At 42.4% G+C, this 23,406-nt stretch overlaps 1 protein-coding gene across 4 annotated transcripts in view; it reads left to right on the top strand.

Moving 5' to 3' along the window:
- Window positions 1–23,406, top strand: part of SPOCK1 (SPARC (osteonectin), cwcv and kazal like domains proteoglycan 1) — a 471,926-nt gene that overhangs the window by 307,004 nt on the left and 141,516 nt on the right. For all 4 annotated transcript variants that reach the window (XM_073355490.1, XM_073355489.1, XM_073355488.1 and 1 more), the window contains exon 5: window positions 9,398–9,530. In XM_073355490.1, coding sequence (XP_073211591.1) covers window positions 9,398–9,530 — 133 coding nt within the window. The remainder of the gene's footprint in view (window positions 1–9,397; window positions 9,531–23,406) is intronic.

Genomic DNA, 23,406 nt, shown 5'->3' with positions numbered 1-23,406 from the left:
TTTGAGCTACTGCCATATGGCTGGCCTATTGACTAAAATGAATTTGACTCATCTCAGATAGTGACATTATATGCTATTGTTTCTGACAAAACCATACACTCCTCTACAGCCTTTTAAGTAATATAATCACTTTTTAAACTTGAATGGGCTCCTACAACTGAGAGAGTTGCAGTCATGTACTGTGAACTGAGCCATGAATGAAGAAACTAACACAACAAATTTCCTGCATATATCTTCTGCTTCAGTTGTGCATGTTAAACAAATTGTTATTAAAACTGGTAAGTTGCATTTTCTCTTTGAAAGAATAATACACCATTGTTAATGCTCATATTTATTAAATAGCATTCTGTTCGAGAGAGTAAATTTGTTTCAAACATCAGAAGAAAGAGAGCCTTAAAAGGAATGTGTTCATGGTGGAAAATGAACTGTCTGAAAGGAACAGAAGGAAATTCTACTGCTATGCAGTATGTAAATAAAATAACTCAAACCAAAATCAGTTAAATCACTGTTACTCATTAGTAGGGCCCTACCAAATTCATGGTTCGTTCTGGTCAATTTCATGGCCATCGGATTTGAAAATTAGTCAGTTTCACATTTTCAGGTGTTTATAGCTGAAATGTCACAGTGTTGTAAACGTGGGATTCTCCACCTAAAAGTGGATGGGGGGGTCTTAAAGCTGTTGGGGGGGGGTTGTGGGATTGCCACCCTCACTTCTGCGCCAGCTTCAGAGGCCAGCTTTAGTCGCAATCGTGGAAGTGGGTGTGATCTCCCCCTTGCTCCTAGCTGGTAGTCCTGGCCAGGCTGGGGAGGGACAAGACTTGCTCTTCCCCTGCACAGCCACTCTCGGGGGAAGATCAAACCCACCTCCGGATACTGCCCCCTTCTGCAGGAAGCTGTGGCAGCTGGGCAGCAGCCCCAGAGCTTCCTGCAGCAGGGGGAGGTACCTTGAGGTGGGGCTGATCTCCTCCCCGAGAGCAGCCATGCAGAGGAAGAGCAAATCCCGTCCCTCTACAGCCCAAGGACTAGCAGCTGGAGCCTGGGGAATGAATGGTAGGAGCCCCTGGCCTGGACGCCCTCAGACTTACCCCTCTCCGTCCCCTCCAATAGCTGAATTTCACAGGGGAGCGTTTATTTCACAGTCCGTGACACGTTTTCATGGCCATGAATTTGACAGGGCCCTAGTCGTTCGAGTGAATAGCCTAATGGCCTGGTTTCTGCATTCACACCAACAAATTGTCACTGACTTCAAGTTTGCTGCATGGAGAGCAGAATTTAGCCTCAAGGCTGTGTGTGTGTGTTCCGTTTATTCTCACTAAACTGGCAGAAAAAGCCACCAGACTCCGAGTTACTGAAATTACTTGAAATGGACAAATTACATTACTTTTTTTGAGTGGGGATGGGAGGTCAGAAAATTTTATTAGCACCAGATGAAATCTTACTTCAGCCACTGACCCCAAAATATGAACTCTGAGAGAGACAAAATATGAGTTATAAATGGTCTGAGCAGTGAGGCCATGCAAACAGGGAAAAACAAACACATGACTCTTGGATCTTGTCAATCTTACAAGGTTGTCTCAAGAAAAGCATGAATTTAAACTGTGCATGTGGATCAAATTCAGATCTTTAATACCCAGGAGTCAATGTCTCAGGATCAGGTTTGTCAGGCCCCAATCAAGCAAAGCATTTAAGCATATGCTTAGCTTCAAGTATCTGAGTAGTCCACTGACACCATTGAAATTATTCACAGACGAGCTTAAGTGCTTTGCTTGAAACATCACTGATATCGGTGGGACCAACTCACACGCTTGAAATTAAGCATGTCATAAAGGGCTTTGCTAGAATGGAACCTAAGGCCCTGATCCTGCAAACACTTCCAGAGCTATTCAACATTACTACCTTAAGTAGTCCCATCTGCACTGCTCACGTCATAAAGTTAAGCCTGTATGTAAATGTTTGCAGGATTGGGGCCTAAATGATGATGTAATGGTAGAACTGGATTTTGAAAAATAATGTAGTGAGTAGCATCGGAATTCATAAATAAAAAATTCAGGATGTGTTAGTATTCAATTGTAGTTCATGCATTCCATTTATTCCCATAACAGTCATTAACTTGAGCAGTTTCTGTTCAGTGAGAAATGCGGCAAATACAACAGGAAGCTTTCTGTGGGTGTTCAAAAAGAAGCCCCCCCGAGATAATATAAATGTCATATGTGAGATCACACCCCCAAATAGACGGGCGAGCATAAGGGAAGAAAATCTTTTTCTCTCAGGTTCTGTATTCTGACAGATCATAGTTTGACTCTGAGTTTGTATGCTCCCAGAACTGTGCAGGACACATAGATAAAGGTAAATGAACACGTTTTCCTGTCAAACTGAAAAGACAAAAATCTTTGTAATGGAAACAGCTCCAGAAAGTAAAATATTCATGATATGTTAGAGGCCAATAGAGCATGATAAATGCTGCTTACTTTTAGAAAAGGGTAATGGCCATCATTTTACCAAATCACTTATTTGATTGAGTATTAATTTGTACATGACTAATAAGTTAAATACTAATCGTAACTACTTTAAATTCATGTAATCTTGGATTACAAATGGTAATCTAAAAATATACTTTCACTCAAATGGCTGCCGGCTGAGAAATTAAAATTGAAAGTACAGTACACATTGATTTTAGTCAGAAATCCTCAACAGACTGTAAAGATTTGTTTCTTCAGCTTAGCTATTCAGGGATGAAGTTACCTATATAAAAATTTAAAAAAACACACACAACAGCATAAGACAAACCTAGCTTATGCATGGTAGGCCAAATTCTGATGTCCTTCTTCCTTCAAAACTCTTCCTGGCTTCATTTGCCTGACTAAGAATTAAGGTGAATCTTCAGGATTTGTTACCAGATTTGAAAAGGTACCTGGGCATCTAAATACTTTTTAAAATCTGTCCGTTGGCCTGTCTTTAAGTTATAAGGCTAAGATTTTCAATGGGAGCTAGGTGCCTAACTCCCTTAGGCACTTTTGAAAATCTCAGCCTAAATCTATAACTTTAAGTGAGTAGGAAGTGATTATTATCTGAAAACCATCCTTCCTCTCTAGATGAGCTGCTCACTAGTCCTTCTTGTCTTCTGTTTAGATCAAGGGTGGGCAAACTTTTTGGCCTGAGCGCCACATCTGGGAATAGAAATTGTATGGTGGGCCATGAAAACAAAATTAGGGTTGGGGTGCAGGAGGGGGTGAGGGCTCTGGCTGGGGGTGCGAGCTCCAGGGTGGGGCCAGAAATGAGGAGTTCATGTGCAGGAGGGGGCTCCAGGCTGGAGCAGAGGAGTGAGGTGTGGGGAGTGGGAGGGCTCCAGCTGGGGGTGCGGGCTCTGGGGTGGAGCTGTGGTTCAGGGGTTTTGGGTGCAGGAGGGTACTCTGGGCTGGGATCGAGGGGTTCAGAGGGTGGGAGGTGGATCAGGGCTGGGGCAGGGGGTTCAGGCACAAGGGGAGGCTCAGGGGTACAGGCTCCAAGCGGCGCTTACCTCAAGCAGCTCCCAGAAGCAGCAACATGTCCCCTTCTGACTCCTACATGAGGTGCAGCCTGGCAGCTCTGCATGCTGCCCTGTCTGCAGGTACCACACCTGCAACTGGTTCCTGGCCAATGGGAGCTGCAGGGGTGGCACTTGGGGCGGGGCAGCATGCAGAGTGGAGGCCCCTGGCTGCCCCTATGCATAGGAGCCGGAGAGTGGGATATGCCGCTGCTTCCAGGAGCCGCATGGAACAGCCCCTGACCCCGCTCCTTGGCTGGAGCGCCGGAGCAGGGCAAGCCCCAGACCCTGCTCCCCAGTGGGAGCTCGAGGACCAGCTTAAAACAGCTGGTGGTCTGGATCCAGCCCGCAGGCCGTAGTTTGCCCACCCCTGGTTTAGATATTGTAAATCAGAGGAGCCCAGTGTTTCACTTTGTATCAACAATTCCATTTATAGATTGTTTAGTCTTTTTTTATTATTTATTTAAACAAAACAGGATTTGTAGTTTGGTCACTAGTCAATTCTGTGATTTCTTAGACCAGGACAGAACTTGTGGGGGTAGTCTTAGGCACCACACATTGTGTTATGTAGTCTGAGAGTAAAGGGGGATGTCCATCTACCTCTGGTGACCTTTGTTCCTCTCATTGTAGTCCAAGCAAATTCAGTCTCTTCTTTCCCAAGAGAAAGCTGTATAGGATTTTGAAAATAATGTATGTGCATGATGTTTAAAATGGGCTAAAACAAATAGCAGCTCCCTATGATCTATAGAAATGAGTCTGGACCAGATGTACTTTAGTTTTTGCTTTGACAAAACCATGATTATCATGCATTTGCCTTTCCAAAGTCCAAGCCAAGATCACTTTTGGTTTTGGAGTCATATCTCACAAGAAACAGTAAAAGGCAGTAACGATAAGAAAGCATATTTATTTAAGTTTCTTAAGTTAGAATTATTTTAAATGTATCTATCCATTGCCTTAAGTACAATACATAACATCTACAAAGTCCAGACGTATACAATTGGGATCATTGTGCACCACCCGTCCACCACTCAGCCATGATGAGATTCTTCCCTCTGATCCACTCGCACCTACTCAGTCCAACATTCCCCACCCCCCATACATGTATATGCACATGCACTGGAAGAGCTTGGGAAAATAAATGGGCTTTTCATTGTGCCCTAAAGGTCATTAAACTTGGGCTTTGATGGACCAGAGTTAGTGGGAATTCCAAAGTCAAGTACCACTCACCAAAAATACTCTGTATCCTCTCTAAACTTGGAGTTTGGCAGCTCAAGCACCTCAGGTGATCTTGGCTAGCGCAACACAGGAGAGAGGTCGTCTCTAAAGAAGACAGGTCCAAAGTGCATTAGAGCGTCAAAGCTTACAATCAAAACCTTGGATAGCACCTGAAAGAGAATCAGAAGCTATTCCCAGCTGCCCAACATGAGTGAGAGTCACCAGTAAGTAAGCAGGGCTGACATGTTCTGCACTAGCCGATGGTGTTACTCGAAGCAGAGTGTATTATACGCATCCAGCCTTGATTCCAATGTGATTTCTAAGAAGCTCTAGACACATTAATGGGATAAAGGGAAGAGTTGGATCAAATGTGTGAATGAATTGCAGCCAGAGAGAAGGTGGAAAGGAGCAGAGTCGAAGAATGCAGCATGGCAAGGCATGAGACGCAGTCACTCCTCGGCCTGAATCAGAACTAGTTCAGCCTGGAGACTGGCAGATAGCTTGGAAGCTGCTCAGAGGAGAGAACAGTGCATGGCCTGTTCATCTTCCATTACTGCTCTGCACACGGCTTCTCACATCAGTGACATGGAGACTATTTAAGGGTGCAGAGTACACAGGACACGTCCACACACAAAGGGCAGCTGGACATTGCCAAGCAAGGCACGAGATTTGTGTTTCCAGAGCGTGAGTCCAACTGTACACACCATACAGATCCCTGCTGCTGTGGCAGCTGGATGAGTCATGAGATAGAGGCTCTGGATATGCATTCATATGAACAGGTCCCACACCATGCAAAGAGCCTTGTGTGAAAGACAACTGAATGTGTCCCAGATGGTACTCTGTGTGTGTGTGTGTGTGTACAGTGGGTGCCTTTGACATCTTGATATTTATTCTTCTCTTAGTTAAATTTACCTCAACATTTTGAGTGTCATACACCATTCCAAGTAGAGGCGATACGTCAAAAAGTGCAGCACACGTACATACCATGGTGAAGGAAAGCCAGGATTTTAATTGTGCCAACTGATTGAAAGACAATATGTACATGGGGTGGAAGCCCTGTGTCAGGGAAAGGGACCCTAGTTTAACTGGTAATCGGGATCAACGTGGAGGAAAAGGACAGGTTGATTTGTAAGTTGAGATGCTCCATTGAATCCATCCTGTTTGCACTTTATAAATCTGACCACTCTGCTTCCTGTGGTTGTCTAGATTGGAGATCACTGTGATAGCACGTGGAGAGCCCTGTCTAGTCACCGCAGGGTGCAGTAAAACTCTTCCTGCTGTGGGTGGCCATGCAGAGGCTTCAGTAAGCAGCTCCCTGCTGGCAGAGGGTCAGGAACAAAGTCCTTTCTTGCATCCTTAGCTCTCTTTCTCCTCAGACCCTCCAACTTGTCTGTGGATCAGGGTGTTGTCTGGGGAGAGATGGGGAATGGAATTCCTCCTGCTGCTGTATCTAACTTCGTGTGTGTGTGTGCACGTGTGCTGGGGCTGCAGTGTACAGCTTCCTCCACAGAAAACTTTTTCCCTTCCTCCCTCCTCTGTCACGCTGCACCTTATATCACTCCCCCAAATTTTCTCCCCATTCCAAAGGGCTTACGTAGGCAACGTATTCTGCCCCTGCTTCTATCCCAGACCTGTAGCTGCTGCCGCTGCACAAACTGCTGCTTCTTGCAAAAGTGACAGTGGCCTCTAATGGGTCCAAAAGTTGGCTAGATTTTCTCATGAGATTTGGGCCATCTTGTCTGGAGCTGGATATTTCTTCCCCGGACACACAGTTTTGGATCCATAGCCAGTCAGATATGGATGTAGGGCTTCAGAACCGAAAGCTCTGTAATCTCTGGGTGCTTGCATCAGAGGATTTAGCTTGTTAGTAATAGTAACTCTAGCATGTAAAATTGAATGCGCTTGTCAAGAGACGAGAGTTGCACTATATATTGGGGGCTTCTTCAAGATTACAGGGGAATTCTGACTTTGACCACAGGCTCCAATTTTTTAGGTCTTATGACATGGTGATGGGGTTCTTTCTGTGGACACTTGCTTCCTAATAGCACTATTTATCACTGTGACAAAGGTTAGAATAGAAGAAAACTTGAGCTGAAATGGAAGAATAGAATTTTTATTATGTTAACAGCTGAATGTAACATTACATCAGAGTTTGTACTGTGTAGCAAATTGCAATCTGTAGTGAAATTGCTTTAAAAATGTATCCATATATATTTTTCTAGAAGTGTGATAAAGTCATTCAGTGGTACTTTGAAATGCATTTGTAGCTAAACTGCTTGATGATATATTTTATATTATGCTGTAAGGACAAAGCAGTCGGATGATGGTTATTTTTCTTCGTGTTTGCAATGAAGTCAATGTCCTTCGCTAGTAAATGTTTTGATGCCTGAAAGAGAAGAACTTATCTGTATGGTGAACATGGCTTGTGGTTAATGGGAAAAAAAAGCATGTTATTAGCTTACTACTGTATGCTAATGATAATAGCAACATAACAATGTGTTTTCAATAGATTTAATATAATGCCTGAAAATACTGGTCAGGCTTGGAAATACACAGTGTTACAGTGATATGGGCTCTTCAAGGATAGTGGGGGATTATGAGGGGGATTCTAGAGAGCCTTCTCCAAACAAACATTTTTAATGATGAAAGAAGAATACTTGAGTTGCTGCGGATTCATTTGTTGTGTTGTAATGAATGGAGTGGAGTGATATGCAAGCCGACTTTTGAATGCACTTTTACCACATACACACACGTTACACAGGTTTCAGAGTAACAGCCGTGTTAGTCTGTATTCGCAAAAAGAAAAGGAGTACTTGTGGCACCTTAGAGACTAACCAATTTATTTGAGCATAAGCTTTCGTGAGCTACAGCTCACTTCATCGGATGCATACTGTGGAAAGTGTAGAAGATCTTTTTATATACACACAAAGCATGAAAAAATACCTCCTCCCTCCCCACTCTCCTGCTGGTAATAGCTTATCTAAAGTGATCACTCTCCTTACAATGTGTATGATAATCAAGTTGGGCCGTTTCCAGCACACGTTACATGTGCACTCCCACATGACTGAATAGCCATCTGTCTAGCCACATGCACAGGGAATGCCATTTTGGGGAGATTCCCACATGTGGTAGGTAGCATGCAAAGATAGGTATAGAACTGGGTGTCTGGTTTCTAAAAATCAGGTCCTGAAACCTGAAAGTGAATTAGAAAAACATCTAATATTGTTAAGAGCTAAATTCAAGCTACACACCAAGATGGAGTCCTGTCTCTGTTTTACAAAGAATGCCACTCCAACAGAATACTGAGTGACATCCCTTACAGCCAATCAAATACAAGACAGAACCATTATGCTATTCTGATTGGCAGACATGCCCAGAGGCCAGGACCCTGACTTTCAGCACTGCCAAAAAGTGGTTATTTCTCTTTTTTTGGGTGCCACATACACTCCACACTACTTACTGGTAATGTAAATTATTACAATACTCAAGACAGTTCATTATAATAGGAAAGTGAAGCTATTGATCTGCATTTTTAGCAATCAATTGCATTTATTGGGTGTTCATCTTATCTTTTTGAGATCCAAAAGATCCAAAGATTTCATACACATTTTTGAAATGCTGTAACTGAGTCTTCCACAGTTTTGGGAAAGGTACTTTATATAGAAAGTATATAAATGTATATAAAGGAAAGGAAGGATGACAGTGGTACAATCTCTCGAGATTGTTCTAAATTCTTTAGGAATGTTCTTGATCCAAAATTAACATACATTGGAAAGTTGATGTGAAGGGAAGATGGAAGCTGATGTCACTACATGTGCAGAGCAAAAATTGGTTGCATGATCTTAATTGCATGTCCATACTTTTAAATCTTTAATGTAAACTGCAGCATTTCTTTAGGGATTCTTGCCTATAAGTTGTTGTTAAACACTTTGATCCTGAACTCCATCTTAACAATTGTATTTAAGAAGTTTCTCATTGTTTATAATTTTCTGGAAAGCTGGAACACTTAAAATCAACTCTGCCACTGACTGACTTAATATATGACTGTGTAAGTCATTTAACTTCTCTAGGGCAGATTTTGGAAACCTGTCATCCATTTCATGAACACAAAGTTTGCAGGCAGAATTTGTCATTTAGATGTGCATTTACCTGATTTGCAAGTGCAATCAGGTACATAGATGTCTAAAAAACTGTCAGTTACATAAGCAATTACTTGTTGGCACAAATATAGGGACCCAAATAAGGCAGGGGCTGAAAATCGGGTCTTCTGTGTCACCATTTCTCCAAATACAAGATGGAGATGATGATAATCGTATTTTCCTGCCACATAGGAATGTTGCAAGGATTAGCTATATTACATTTGTAAATAAGGTTTTTTCAAGTTATAAAGTAAAATATAGCAGCTAAGTTCATTAATGTGACTGTAAAGTATATTAATTATAGATTGGAAGAGAGCTATGTATTGTAGAGGCATTGTAGAGAGTATGTTATAATTTTCCAAATTATGAGGGTATAGCTAGGAGCTACATTTAATTTTCAGGATTTTTTAAATGAATACAATAAATAAACAGGATTTGAATGACTAAGAGAAGTTCTCATGCTCTTGTTTTTCACACTCATATCTCAAGACTGATTTTTTTTTTGTTTTTTGTTTTGCAGCCTTTGGCAAAAGAAAGGAAATCTGGCCGCGAAACATTGGATTGGACCAGCCAATTTAGTCAAGTGCAAGCCATGTCCAGTGATGCATGCCAGCCCTGTCTGTGGCTCTGATGGACATACTTACACTTCCAAGGTAAATTCACTTTACAGTCAGAAACTCGGTCTGCAAGGGCCGCCCAGGTTGTAATGTGGAGAAGTTCTATTTGTAGCAAGCAAATCGTATTAAAACAGTTTGTAGAAACCGGTGCTAAGGCCACATATTTCTGTATATTAAAAATGCTGATGATTTTATAATTATGATATTTGGGGAAACACCAATATGTAATTGAAAATCCCCATTTCTGGAACCTCTGAGTTAATATTGCCTTATATTTGCTCTTTCCCCGATGCACTAGATCATTTCATTCATCGTATGGTTAGATAACAAAAACCCTGGTTCTCACTGCCAGCTTTGTCCTCAGACGAGCAATGTCACTCTGAGATGGATTTCCTGTTGCGTGGATAACATATTACAGTTCACTTAAGTCATGGTTTTAACATTCTTGTGTTCCATAAATAGCATACATTATAGCTGAGAAAAAAGTACTCCCAGAAGCCAGCAGGTATAAATTGGCCCAGTGTTATACTGACAATATGATTGCCTTAGGGCTTGTTTCAATAAAAGAAACCAGCTCCACAACCATGTTTAATTCAGCAGTCCAAATCGCATGCTGTTGGTATTAAGCCTTCCTTGTTTGTACAATGCAGTGCTCTATATTTATATATCATGCTCCTGGCATGGGGAATTATGTCTTGGGAATGTCTCTAATGTCTTTAGGGATAGATTCTTCTCTACTAACAGCCAGAATATGGCTTGACAGCCAGTAAAATTACCTTTAAAAGTTTCAAGATGGCCCAAAAAGAAAATAAAATGCTCAGTAGCAGAAAGTTCTGGAACATATCAGAGGAGAGCAAGGCAGCATAGTTTGGGTCAGTAACACTAATTCTTGTATTCTCGCTGCCTCTGCAGGTAAAACACTCCATCCTTAATATAGATAGATACAGACATTCGCATATGGCTGTGGCTCATCCATTTAAACTCCTGTTTTACTTGAGCAAGAAGATCCCCATAGCCAACAGAAAATAATAGCAGAAGCTTTCCTTTCTGTCTTGACCCGCATCCATGTACTAGTAAAAAATGAATGCTATGAACTGTCTACTGAACATGTCACTTTTAATATCTATTATCCTCCTTAAGTTTGTGCACCATGAATGACAACCAAGACAGTATTTTCTCATCATCAGTGTTTGGCCTTGGGCAAACCTTGAGCTGGTTTGAAATTGCAGTCAAATGACTGAAATACATTTCTACTGCTGCCTGCCCTGTCCCAGTTACTAGTCTTTTCCTCCAAATAACTGTACATGACTCCCTGATTTCTCCTTTCCCCTCCACCCCAGCTCCCTGCCTCCCAAAACAGGTTTTCATGTTACTTTGATGTTTATCTTTTCATCCTCCTCTCCTCTTAGCCCTTTGGAACATGATCAGATAGAAGAAATTGCTAAGTCGGTAGTAAGTGGTTTCCTTTGTATATTCAGTCACACTATTTCAGTCGCTCAGCATACCTCTGTCACTCAGCCTGAGGACTGGATCTCTTAGCTGATCCCCCTCTGATTTTTTTTTATTGTTAACGCCCAATACTTTTTGATCCAAAACCACTGATGTTATAAATTCATCAAAATGTTGCAACTAAGCTGTGAAACTAAGGGCTGTAATGAAGGTATCAAATGACTCCAACTGTTGAATGTTCTTCTCTGGAAGACCTACCTCTCACTAGTCTCCTTCTGTTATGAGCGATACGCATCAGACTCATGAATAAGCAACCCTGGCTCATCTTGATCTATTATCTATTTCTGTATATATTGCTCAAGTCCCTGGAGTGGTAAGATACGCAGCTACGTTTTTTGGTCAGACTTTTCAAATGCACCAACTACTGTGCAGTGTAGCGTGAATCTCTGCTTAAAAGTTTTCCAGTTATTGTCAATATTACCTACCATTTGCTGGGGAACTGTGAGTTTTGATTGCTTTCATTGTAGTGTAGCACAGAAGTCTTATCTTTTTCTCATGTTGCACATTTGTAGTTGCTTTTCTTTAGATCTCCTTTGAATTGAAGCCTCTCCTGGCACCATGTAATGATCAGTAATCCCTGAACAGCCATGTCAGCCCCAGCAGCCAAATGCTTCCATGCTTGACCTTTACTAAACAAGTAACAGATCCGTCGTAGTAGCAATTTTCTGCAATAGCTCTTTGCAGTATGTTGTAAGAATATATAGCTGTAATGCCTCGTGCAATACAGTGCATATCGTTACAGTAGCCAGCAGAGCACTGTGGCTCCTGCCTTCACTACAAGCGTCCCCATAAAAGCTCTCCTCAGTTTCCTTTTTAGCAAGAGCTACCTTTTGGCAAGTTTACTTTAGATCTGGTTGAAAATCGGAATTTCCATCCTGTGGGAAATTCTGAGATTTTGACATCTGTTTTCATCTTGAATCAGGAAAGAAAAGGTGAAATATTGAAATGTTTCTTGGAACAGAAAGAGGTGAAAAAAATGGATTCAGAAATGTTGAAACAATTCAACATTAATCTTTGTGCCCCATAGCTGCTGCCATTCCTCATGGGAGATGTAGTTCTGATGCCTCATGTTCTCTGGTCTGTGTAATGCAGAAGGTCAAACTAGATTATCATTGTGGTCTCTGCTGGCTTTAAAATCTAGAGAAAGACTGGGAGCCATTTCAGTTCAAGAGAAAACCCCTGGGTGATCCCTCCTTTCATATCGTAGTGACAGAACCTCTCTCTAAAGCACAATGGATCTTGGAATTATGGCTCGATTTTTCAAAAGCACTGAGCATGGTCAACTCTCTTATTACCTTTAATAGAATGGGTTGGTGCTCAGTACCTCTGAAAATTAGGCCATTAATTAAGAGCAATGCCTGCTGTCAGCCACTAGGACCATCAGAGTGTTAGATGGATGTTTTCTTTAGTGTTCCCACACATTAGTTTGAAGGGTCTGAACTGCAGAATCCTGTTTCACAGGGTAGGCTCTGTCTTAGGGTTTTATACTGTTGCCCATCGCTGTAGTATCTGAGCATCTTCCATATAAAATCACTAGCAATAGTGAAGTCCTTAATGGATTTCATGGAGTCACTGGCACATCTCCCTTTACAGGGTCTGATCTCTCTGTTTGGAGTAGGGTGTTTGGTTTTGATTTTTTTTTAAATATTAATGTACTTTGGGGTTTTTTCTCTTTGTTTTATTTCAGTCAGGGTTTGGGGTTTTCTTATTGGGTGGGAAAGAGAATGTGAGTACCATTTTTATGGTAGAAAGGCCTTTTCAAAGAGGAAAGTTTTGCAGCATTTCCTAAAGATTCACCTAATCTCCCCTGGAAGTTTGTTGAATAGCTGGAATACGTTCCCATTAGTTTTCCCAGATTCCTTATATTTTTTTCTTTTTGGATACCTAATAGAGAAGTTGTATTTATTTTTTTCTGGCTTTCTAAAGTATCCTGTTCTTAGGGTACTTACTTTAAGGAGCATAAATTAAATAAGCATGAGTGAAGCCATTTCAATTTTTAATTCCTTTTAGTTACTCATAGTTTCGAGATTATCCTGCACTCAATCCACAGAAACTGAGTGATTTCATTTTGAAATCAGTTGGCTATAGGCCTCTTTACCTCCCACTTTCTCTGTGTAGCAACTATAGCAAGTTAAAAGGTTTTAGTGACACTCCATAGGGAGCCCGCCTAAAACATCTACTTCTAAAGTAGCCACCGTTGCCACATAAATTCTGCTGTTGAGGCTAGAATGCAGGAGCTAATTTATGGCGTGGTCTTTCTAATGGCATGACTTCTGTGGCAAAATGCCATTCAAATATCAGACTTTTTAGGCCCTTGATATCTTGAGGTTAGCAATTGCAGAACGTCACCAGAGAGAGAAGAATTTCACAGCACAGGAAGACAAGTGTTTTCTGTGAGTAGCAATTGGCAGGTCTTAGCATCTGCCATCACACAGAAACTTCTGTAGAATCATATAGCTCCACTTCTGTAGAATCATATAGCTCCACTCAAATCAGCTCCCACGTTTGCTTTCTTAAATAGCTCTTACATATTAGCAAATTGTATATTAGGGCTCAACTCTAAGGAAAAAATTAAAGTTGACAAGCCTAATGCATAATAATTTTACTGTAATGCACTTGTCACATGTCAGAATCAGGTGCTTTTATAGTTTTGGCCTTTATTTCAGCTCTTCGCCATTACAGATTATTTTATTTTCAGCATAATCTTAACAGTTACAAATGACTGCTACAAAACTAAAGGTCAAGTTTAAATGTTCTAACAAATAAAATATTTATTGTAAGTAACAGGTTTTTTTTAATGTCTCTGGTAAATTAAGAAGAGAGTTGGAGCTACTTTCCTAGAACTCCCGAGGGGGCTTCAGGGCAGTGTTTTCTCTCCTTTCTCCAATAACCCTGCTGACCAGGTAGTTTCTAAAACCACAGTGCTCTTCTTTGGTTCTTTCCTTTCCAGTGCAGTATTATTGGTGACTGTTACTATAGGTAGTGTGGATAATCAAGCATGGACCATGCAAATACCCGTTCATCTAAGGTGGACATGTAACATTTTGTTCTGTATTTGTGCATATGCATGCATCTAATGGGCACACATGCAGTCAGCCCCTTCACAAACTAGTTTGCATAAGTACAATGTCATGTAGGAGGAGATATGGCAAATGAGAAAGTTCGCTATCAAGTTCAAATCTAAAAGACAGGGCAGCACCTACTTTGGGGACAAAGTCATTTAAAATGAATATGTACATCGGTCATCTATTCTGATAACCATGCATAAAGTGCAGTTTAGATAAGTTATATAGTTTGTAGTTGGCCTATATTGGTCACTATTGGAATCTGTCCTGGTTGAGTTTGTCACGGTCTTCCCCTTCAGAATACAGTGGATTCTCTAGGACAGGACACAGTTTTTGTGCATAGGTCTATGTATCCACTGTGGCTTGAGACAGCTGTATCAAAGCACTTCACCACGGAATGAGGTTATCAATAAACACTCTGTTCAGTGATGTTTGCACGGGGGCTTGTAAGTACCTTGACTCTGAACCGGTGTCAGTTGGGGTGGGGGGAGGGAAATGAATTGAAAGGCAATGATTTTCAAGAAAAGCTGCAGCATCCCCTTCTATATTTGCAGGAGGAGTAGGAGTGATGTCACCAATTTGCTCTTCCCCAGTTAGAGCATGACTGCTCAGAAAATAATATCCTGACATTAATTTTCCATCCAACAATTGCTCAGGCATGAACCTCCTTTTATAGAGAATTTCATGAAGTTTCTGCACAGCTATGATGGCATACCTTCAAGGTTTGGGATCAGTGTCTAAGGCAGAAATAGGACAACAGTAATTGGTTTGATGGATAGTGACTTAGATTTAAGTATTTCAGAGAGGTCATAGGGAGACAGAGTTGGTGGAGTTGTCCTTATTTTGTAAAAGTGTCAAGAAGCTTTGGGGCACTCACTTCCAATACATTAATTTAAAAATGTGGTGTTGTTTTTTTAATGTATGCTATTATTAAATGTTGTTAGTCATTCTTGAAAGGGTAATAAAATCTTCCATTCTTATAAACTGGATGACAAAATAATTTAAAGCATTATCACCATATTATTTTGTATTACATGATAATACTTAGAAGGTTGCGAGCCCTTTACACTCTTCAAAGGGCTGTACAAATAGCTGCTACTTCATATAGGAATCAAACTCTTCAACCACAATTGAAAAGAAAATATTTTACTTAAGTTAATGACGGTGCTGGTGATTCGTGGAACTGACTGTACATATCCACAATGATCATGAGGGATAGTTGCAAAGAGCTGATCCAAGGAAACACAATTAGAAGTTTTATTGGGCCTACAAAACCCAGGGACCAGGCTGAATATTCTTGAGCACCATCTTCTGGCACTTTATATGGTTAAGCATTTACATATATACCAACATCGCTCATTACATGAATAGCTAATGTTAACCGAAACTGAGGCTACTATGGACAATGAGGGTAAAAGGAAATTCCTGGCTCTCCACAGCATTGCACTGGAGAGCCAAGAGTCTCCATGAAAAGAGTGGAAAAATCACTAAGGCTAGTTCAACACCAACTGGGACAGACTTTCTCAAGAGCTCGGCACTTGGGTTGCTGAGCTCTTTTGAAAATGTGGTCATGTCGCAACGGGAGCTGCTGCATGCGTGGCACTTTCACAAATCTGCACCTCATTTAGGTCCTGAAATAGGAGCTCGGTTGTTTTGAAAATCTGTCCCTGGTTGAGGGTGTTGAGTCTTCGCAAATATTTTCCTGAGCTCTCTTGAAAATTTGCTCCTAATGTTGGCCAAGGCAGTGGTGGCTCATACTGTGTCTACCCACAACCACTGCTGAGGTCCAGGAAGGTGGACTTAGCTCTATTCAGAAAATGAACTTGGAAGTGTTGTTTCCAGTGCATCTAGTAATTCTTTGGTGCACCCAGATGCCTCAGTGGTTGGGCTGCCACATGTTATGCCCTCCCCTCTTTTGTGTTTGCATTCTGCACAGTATCAAACTATGCATTCTGACGTGTCTGGGGTCACACCCTATTATGTGTTAGGTGCCAGAAAGTTAAATTCAAACAAAAGAGGCAGCAGGGCCCAGTACCTCCCTCCACCTGAATCCCCCCACACATGCTTGCAGTGCTAGGGCTTGTTTTTTGGAATAACAGAATCTTATCACAATATCAGCTTCCCCTCATCCTTTCAACTCATTGTAAAAAAGAAATCCATAGACCAGAAAGATAACATTCAGTAAAGACAGAATGCAGCTCTTGCTGGGGTTGCAGAGGCTTTATAATATGCAGTATTTCTCTCTCATGATAAAGTTTTCTTTTATAAAGAGAAGCTGCTGTTTTCTGCATCGAGACTTCTCCAAGGTCCATTTTATACTCTGACAATTCTTGGCACTTTTGCAGCATCTTCGATTCAGGGTTCTAAATGCTCTTTGCAAATACTAATGAATTAAGCTAGTGAGGTGCCTAAGCCCTATCAAGAGTGTTATGTAATCTGTTAACACTTTTGTCAGCAACCCATTAAAAATATAACTGCATAGCTGTCAGTTTTACAGGAAGTTTAATTAAGCTAGTTAATAAAGCAATTACCTGAACATGACAATGGCTGTACTTAACTAATCAGAAAATGAAAATAAGGGTGATCTTCAATTACAAAATACACACCTCAATGATTAACAGTCCCTTAAAAGATTGAAAGGTACATTGGTATAATTATTATGCTTGTAATTAGGTACATTGTTGTTTTGCAAATTTTAATTAAACCGTTGCAAACTAATTAAGGCCATGATCATGTCTCTTTTGTTTGAAAATGGAAAAGTCACCTACTGTTGTCATAGCACCAGGTAAATAATTTGATATTAGGGGAAGCAAGAGGCAAATAAGGTTGCTTCTAGGAATCATGAAAATAGAGAAAATAAAACACCAACCAAGATTGGCTAAAATAACCAAACTTTATGTTCTTTCAGAATGTTTTTTTTTAAATGCTCTCCCTGCAGGCAATCTCAGAAACACAATTAGTAAATATCTGCAGAGACTTCAGATGCCAGACCTTTAGCACAATGTGCCTTAGAATTTCATAACCCACCTAGCTGCAGGGTATCATGGAGACTGTTGGGACCACTAGCTAATTGTCCTTTAGCACAGCGTTCTCCCGCACTGGTGTTTCTTAGCCAGCAAATGGGCATTGCTGGGTGACACCGCTGGTTGTCTGACACTGAACACAACTAGAGCGGAGCGAATAACTGATTTTTTTCAGTTCACTTACAGTCGCGAAAAAATAGACAGTTGGGCCGAAACAGATACTGGCATTTTTTGGGATTTTCAGCAAATCAAAAAAGCCAATACCGTTTTCATTTGGGGGGCAAATGAAACATTTTGTTCAACCTAAAATGCAGTGTTTGGTTTCCAGGCATTTTTTTAACCTTTTTGTTTTTTAATAAAAGCAAAGGAAATGATGGTGCAGGGCAGTGGTTCTCAAACTTTTGTGCTGGTGACCCCTTTCACATAGCAAGCCTCTGAGTGTGACACCCCCCCCATCAATTAAAATGCTTTTTTATATATTTAACACCATTATAAATGCTGGGGGCAAAGCGGGCTTTGGGGTGGAGGCTGACAGCTCGCGTCCTCGCCATCTAATAACCTTGCAGCCCCCTCAGGTGTCCCGACCCCCAGTTTGGGAACCCCTGGATGGAGTCATGAAACCAGAGGAGGAAGTACTTCTCTTGTACTCAGTGGTTTCGCACTCACCAAGGAAGGGAGAGATCTGGGTTGAACTTGCTGCTCCAGAATGGAGATTTGACCCTGGGTCTCCCACATTCCAGCTGAGTGGCTTACTCACTGTATGGGCTGGGGGCACCAGCAGCTCTTCATCCTCCAATTGTTTTGTGATTGGCACCTGACTCCCCTTCTGAATCTAGCCTGAAAATGTTTTTGGCGAATTCCTGTCAGTTTTGGTCAACCCAAAACTGCATGTTTCAATAAGTAAACACTTTGTTGGAAAAATTTCACCCAGCTCTAAACACAGTGCCTCTGAAACACCAGCCCCATGGCAAACGCTAGGGCTAGGGCCTCAGCTGGACAAAGAGTTGGATGGAGTTCTCTATCAATGAATAATTTAAAAAAAAAAATAAAGCACAGAGATTAGTATGGGGACAGGAAAAGAAAGTTAGTGAAGCGTTGGTGGGAAAGAATCAAAGCAAACTGAGGAAGAGGAGATAAAAGGAAGCCCAGTCTCTGTTTCCCATGCTTTGTTTGGGGATAAAAGAGAATTTGTTGGTGGGAAATAGTTCAGCCCTCTGTCTTTCTTCTGCCGTTCTTGTTTTTTTTAATGTAGGTACGTGTTCTGTTCTCCTTAGCTCTCAATCTTGTCTTTGAAAGACCAGGCATCACCAAATCATCAGGCCTCAGGAGACCTGAGTTCCATTCCTGGCTTTGCTATATGCCTGCTGGGTGACCTTGGGCAAGTCACGTCCCCTTGCTGTGCCTCAGTTTCCCCATCTCTAAAACAGGAATAATGACATTGACCTCCTTTGCAAAGGTGTTTGAGATCTATTGAGGAACAGTGCTATATAAGAGCTAGGTGTTAATATCCATCTTTTTTTATTGCACTCATCCGGATAGTATTTAAGGCAGCACAGACTTGCACATGGAAGTCTATAGTGGACTTCATACAGTTCTCTGGTCCTCACGCTGAGCTGGTTGAAGAATATTTGATGGAACAGTTATAAAAAGAAAAAGAAGCAGTTTCATTGAAATCAAAATGTGTTGCTTTTGAGGGGAAAAAGTCTAAAGGAATCATTTTGACTTTCTTCTTTCATTTCAGTGAGGTTGAAACATTAAATTTCTATAAGGTAAAATATTTTGTTTTGGCTTTGTTTCAATTAGTTTCTTTTTTAACTTCTCTATTATATTAAAATATTAAATATACTATTTGTAACATACATAACTATAATATATTAAACTTAATGTTTTAATGTAATATAAACATCTAAGCAAAATGAATCGAAAGGATAAGGTTGAAACAGAATGTTTACCTTACCGAAACATTTTTATCTTAGCAAAGCAATTTGCTGTTATCAGAACAAGTTTCAATAGGCTCAGATTGAAATTTTTCAGAGTTTTAATTTTGTGGGGAATTTTGAAAATTTGGCTTTTCGTTCTGAGTTGGAATCCCCAAAAATTAGAAATGTCAGAATTTTCAACAAAATGAAAACTCCGGAAAATTTTCATTTGAGACTATTGAAGCCTGTTTTGATATCAACAAGTTACTTTGTTTAGATAAAAGCATGTTTTGATAAAGTAGAAATTTCATTTCAACTTTAACCTTTTGATTCATTCATTTAGACTTTTACATTATATTAAAATACTCCCCCTAGCCAGACTCCTGGTAGCTCTGCTTGGAGGATACAGAAAGTCATAGAAAGAGGAGGGTTCTTCCCCCCCCCCCTCCGCCTTTTCAGTTATGCTGGAAAATCTATATCAAAAAGCAAGGTCTTGCAATGTGTCCTAAAATGGGTCACACTTTTGACAAAATCCTCCTACTCTAAGGTAGACAAAATCTCTATTGACTGACCGTGGGAATTTTGTCTGAGTAAGGAAAGGACTGCAGGGCTAGATCTGATATTTCCTGACTTCTAACCCAGGGAGAGCTTTACACACCTTTTCTGCTGCATTATTTGAGATCAGTGCAGGCCTGATCCTACCCCCACTTACTTTAAGTGGGACTTTTTCTACTAACTTCAGCAGGTTTTGGTTTGTGCTCCTAATGACCCAGCAAGGCACTATTCAGAAGTTGGCAGGCCAGCTTCAGTCCTGGAGTTAATGAGGCATCCTCCCCATTTAGTTGACTGGGAGCAGCATTCCCTTATTTCAGCAAGTAATCTGAGTTACGAGTTTCAGTAGTTTCACTGTAGTAATTTCCCATTGGTCCCATTTAAATCAATGGTAAAACTCCAGTTGACTTCAGCGGGAGCAGAGTTAAACCAATGCTGACTGCTTTCAGAAACCCCAGCTCTGGCCTACTGTTTCTCTCTCTATAGGTGAAGCCACATGGCCTAGAGGAATGAGCAGAGAACTGGGAATTCTCATCCTGCAAAGCATTGGGTAGCTTTAGTCAAGGAATGGATTTCCAAAGGCAGAGATTGCACTTAAGCGCCATTTGTGCCTTTGAAAATATATCCCTTAACCAACCTTAATGTCCTTGTTGGTGAAGTGGATCAGGAACTCCCTGCCTGTCAAGGTGTGGAGAGATTGAGAGGATGAAGTAGACAATGTCTGCACAGCATCATGCTCAGGTTGAAGCACGCTATAGAAGTGCTAAATAATCCTGGATTTACTTGCCCCTAGTTTGTATTTGCTGTTGGGGGAAGGGGGTGATTTTGTTCCTAAACCTCCTTGGCATTTATTGGACTAGGTGGCTTTAGTAGTTCTGCAAGGCATGCGTTAGTTACATTTTGTGGGGCATCCAGAGGCCTCTGGACACGAGGTGCCATATAAATTAAAAAGCAAGTTGCTGTGGTGGTTGTTACTCAAGATTGGAGACCTCCTACATTCAAGCCTGTTAAAACAAAGGGAAAAGTCACGCTGTGAGAACTAAGGCTATGTCTACACTGTAAGACGGGCATAGCTACAGGTGGGCCTGGGTGGGCCACGGTTCACCCACCTAGAATCCAGGCCCACCCCCTAGCTCCAGCTCGGCTCGGGCGGCCGCACTAGCTCCACCCAGACCAGGAGGATGCCACACGCCCGATGCACACACCCCCAGCCCGACTGGATGGGGAGGGACTAGGGTGACCAAGTGTCCGGTTTGTGACCAGAACACCCAGTTGAAAAGGGACCCTGGCGGCTCCAGTCAGCACCACTGACTGAGCCATTAAAAGTCTGGTTGGCGGTGCTGTGCTTAGGCAGGCTAGTCCCTACTTGTCCTGGCACCGCGCTGCACCCTGGAAGTGTCCAGCAGGTCTGGCTCCTAGGCGGGCGGGCCGTGGGGCTCCACACTCCCATGGGCCAGGAACAGCGGCCAATGGGAGCTGCGGGGGCGGTGCCTGCAGGCGAGAGCAGCGTGCAGAGCTGCCTGGCCCTGCCACCTAGGAACGGATCTGCTGGCTGCCTCCGGGGTGGAGTGCGGAGTCAGGACAGGCAGGAAGCCTGCCTTAGCCCCACTGTGCCGCTGACCAGGAGCCCATGCACCAACCCCCTACCCCAACCCTGAGCCACCCTCAAACCCGGAGCCCCCTCCTACACACCAAACCCCTCAGCCTGCACCTCCAGACAAAGCCCTCATCCCCTCCTGCACCCCAGCCCAGTGAAAGTGAGTGAGGGTGGGGGAGAGTGAGCCTCCAAGGGTGGGGGAATGTAGTGATTATGGGGCAGGGGGCGGGGCCTCAGGGAAGGGGCGGGGCTAGGGTATTCGGTTTTGTGTGATTAGAAAGTTGGCAACCCTAGGAGGGACAGCAGCAGCGGGAGGTGAATTTTTCACACCCCTGAGCAACGTAGCTAAGTCAACCTAAGTTTTAGGTGTAGACGAGGCCTAAGTCATGCCACCCTTCCTCTGATCTTATCTGTTTGTTCCTGGCTACGCCTAATGTGCTAGCAAACAGTGGGCCTTTTTGTCTTTCAGCAGAGCCTCTGGCCAACTGTTTGTTTATGATCAAAGACAATGCCATGTAAACAATTCAGAGAAAAACAGTTTGGAAAAATGTTGACTCAGACTGTAATAAAATATATATGTTACATTTTACACCATAAACAAATGTTACCATCACTGTAGTTTGCAGTATCTTCATTCATACAAGCAAATAAATCCTGCAAATTACACAGCGTTGGCTCCTGGCTGTTTTTCATTTCTGGTTTAATCAGTTTGTGCAGAGATCAGGGTGTAGCCTGTGTTAAAAGCCTGTGTTCTAATCTTGCACCAGAGAGAATTTGGAGCAGTTCGATTTATACCGGTATGGCTGAGAGCAGACTTTAACTCTCAGCCTGTTGAAATGAAGCCAAAGTCCATTTAAGAAAAATTCTTCAATGAAATTGGAGGCTGAAAATCAATGTAAATAAAGATGCTCCAGGCCAAATCCTGGAGTCCCCCTTCAGTGTTGAGTCATACTGAAGGCTACATGTACGGGATATTGAGGTGTTGGTAGGAATCAAGAGAACAACACATTCCCAAGAACCCACAGCACAACCTTCCAGTCAGTCATCTCCTAGGGATATGTTCACACATGCATTTGGAATCCTAGTGTAACTCCTTGGGGTTTAGAGAGCATGGCCCCTTTAATTCTTTTTCCTGGCGGGGGGGTGTAGGGGGAGAGAGAGGAGGAAAACTTGAGGTGGGGTCTGGAGCTGGAGAGAGGGGAAAGATGGGCTGCAGCAAGCAGGCCCTCGCAAAGTAAAGCAGCAGAGAACCTGCCTAAAGCCTGGGAAGAACTGAGCGGCCGATCGGGGACACCCCAGGACAGGAGCCAGAAGAAGCACTGTGCCAGGGAGAAATCGCCCGAGAAGGACAGGCCGGAGCTGGACCCAGTATCACCGCTGCCCAGAGCTGCATGGGGCTGTGAGTACTGGGGCTTGTAACTCTGCACTGGATACAAGGAGGGAGGCTGCTAACTAGTTAAGTGGGAAGGTTGTTGCTCTGTGTGGCTTTGCAGAAAGCGGCAGAAGAGGGCACCGGAGGGGTTTGTTGGGGAAAGTTTACTGGCGCCAAAGGCGACCAGGAGCACTCAAGACTCAGCACTGGACTGGAACTTTGCTCAGGACTCCTGAACTCTGTGTGCAGACACATTGCTCAGTGTCTGCCCTTTCAGACTGTGCTGCCACTGGGCCTGTGGGGCCTTGGTTTGGATGCAACCCTGTTTTACTGCTTCCCCTTGTTGTTTTTCTCCTCTCATCCCTCTGTAAATAAATATCTCCCTTTGTTATATCCATTGTACTTTTCCGGTGGGTGGGTGTGTTCACTCTGGAGGGCTTGGAACAGGTGCCCCCAGGGTGGAAGGGATTTTTCCTGCTGCATTCCTGCACATACCTTCTCTTGGCCAGAGCAGACTCCATCTTGGCCACAAGGGCGCTAAAGTTACACTAGAATTATAAAATAGGCTTTTACTTGTGCCAGTGTACCCAAACAAGTGGCTTTCTGTCTCCTGTGCCCATCTCACAAAGCCAAGGTGGAAATGAAGCCATCCTAGACAATCAGATCTGAGTCTCCTCAGGCTGGAGCTAAGCTCTGTGGAATTGTGAAGTAGATGAGGCCATGGAAATTAATGACTTTTTAATCATGCATACAGTGTCAACATATGCAACAATTTCCTGAGCCTTCCTTTTGTTTGGGGGGGATGGGGAGGTTCATTTTTCTGCTGTTTACTGGAGTTGGAGTAGCTTTTGTGCACTTTATCACCTGCATTGATT

The sequence above is a fragment of the Lepidochelys kempii genome, chromosome 8 (assembly GCF_965140285.1).
Source record: "Lepidochelys kempii isolate rLepKem1 chromosome 8, rLepKem1.hap1, whole genome shotgun sequence".
In the NCBI taxonomy this organism is placed as follows: Eukaryota; Metazoa; Chordata; order Testudines; family Cheloniidae; genus Lepidochelys; species Lepidochelys kempii.
The sequence above is the reverse complement of the archived record's forward strand: the minus strand, read 5'-3'. Positions and strand labels throughout refer to the sequence as shown.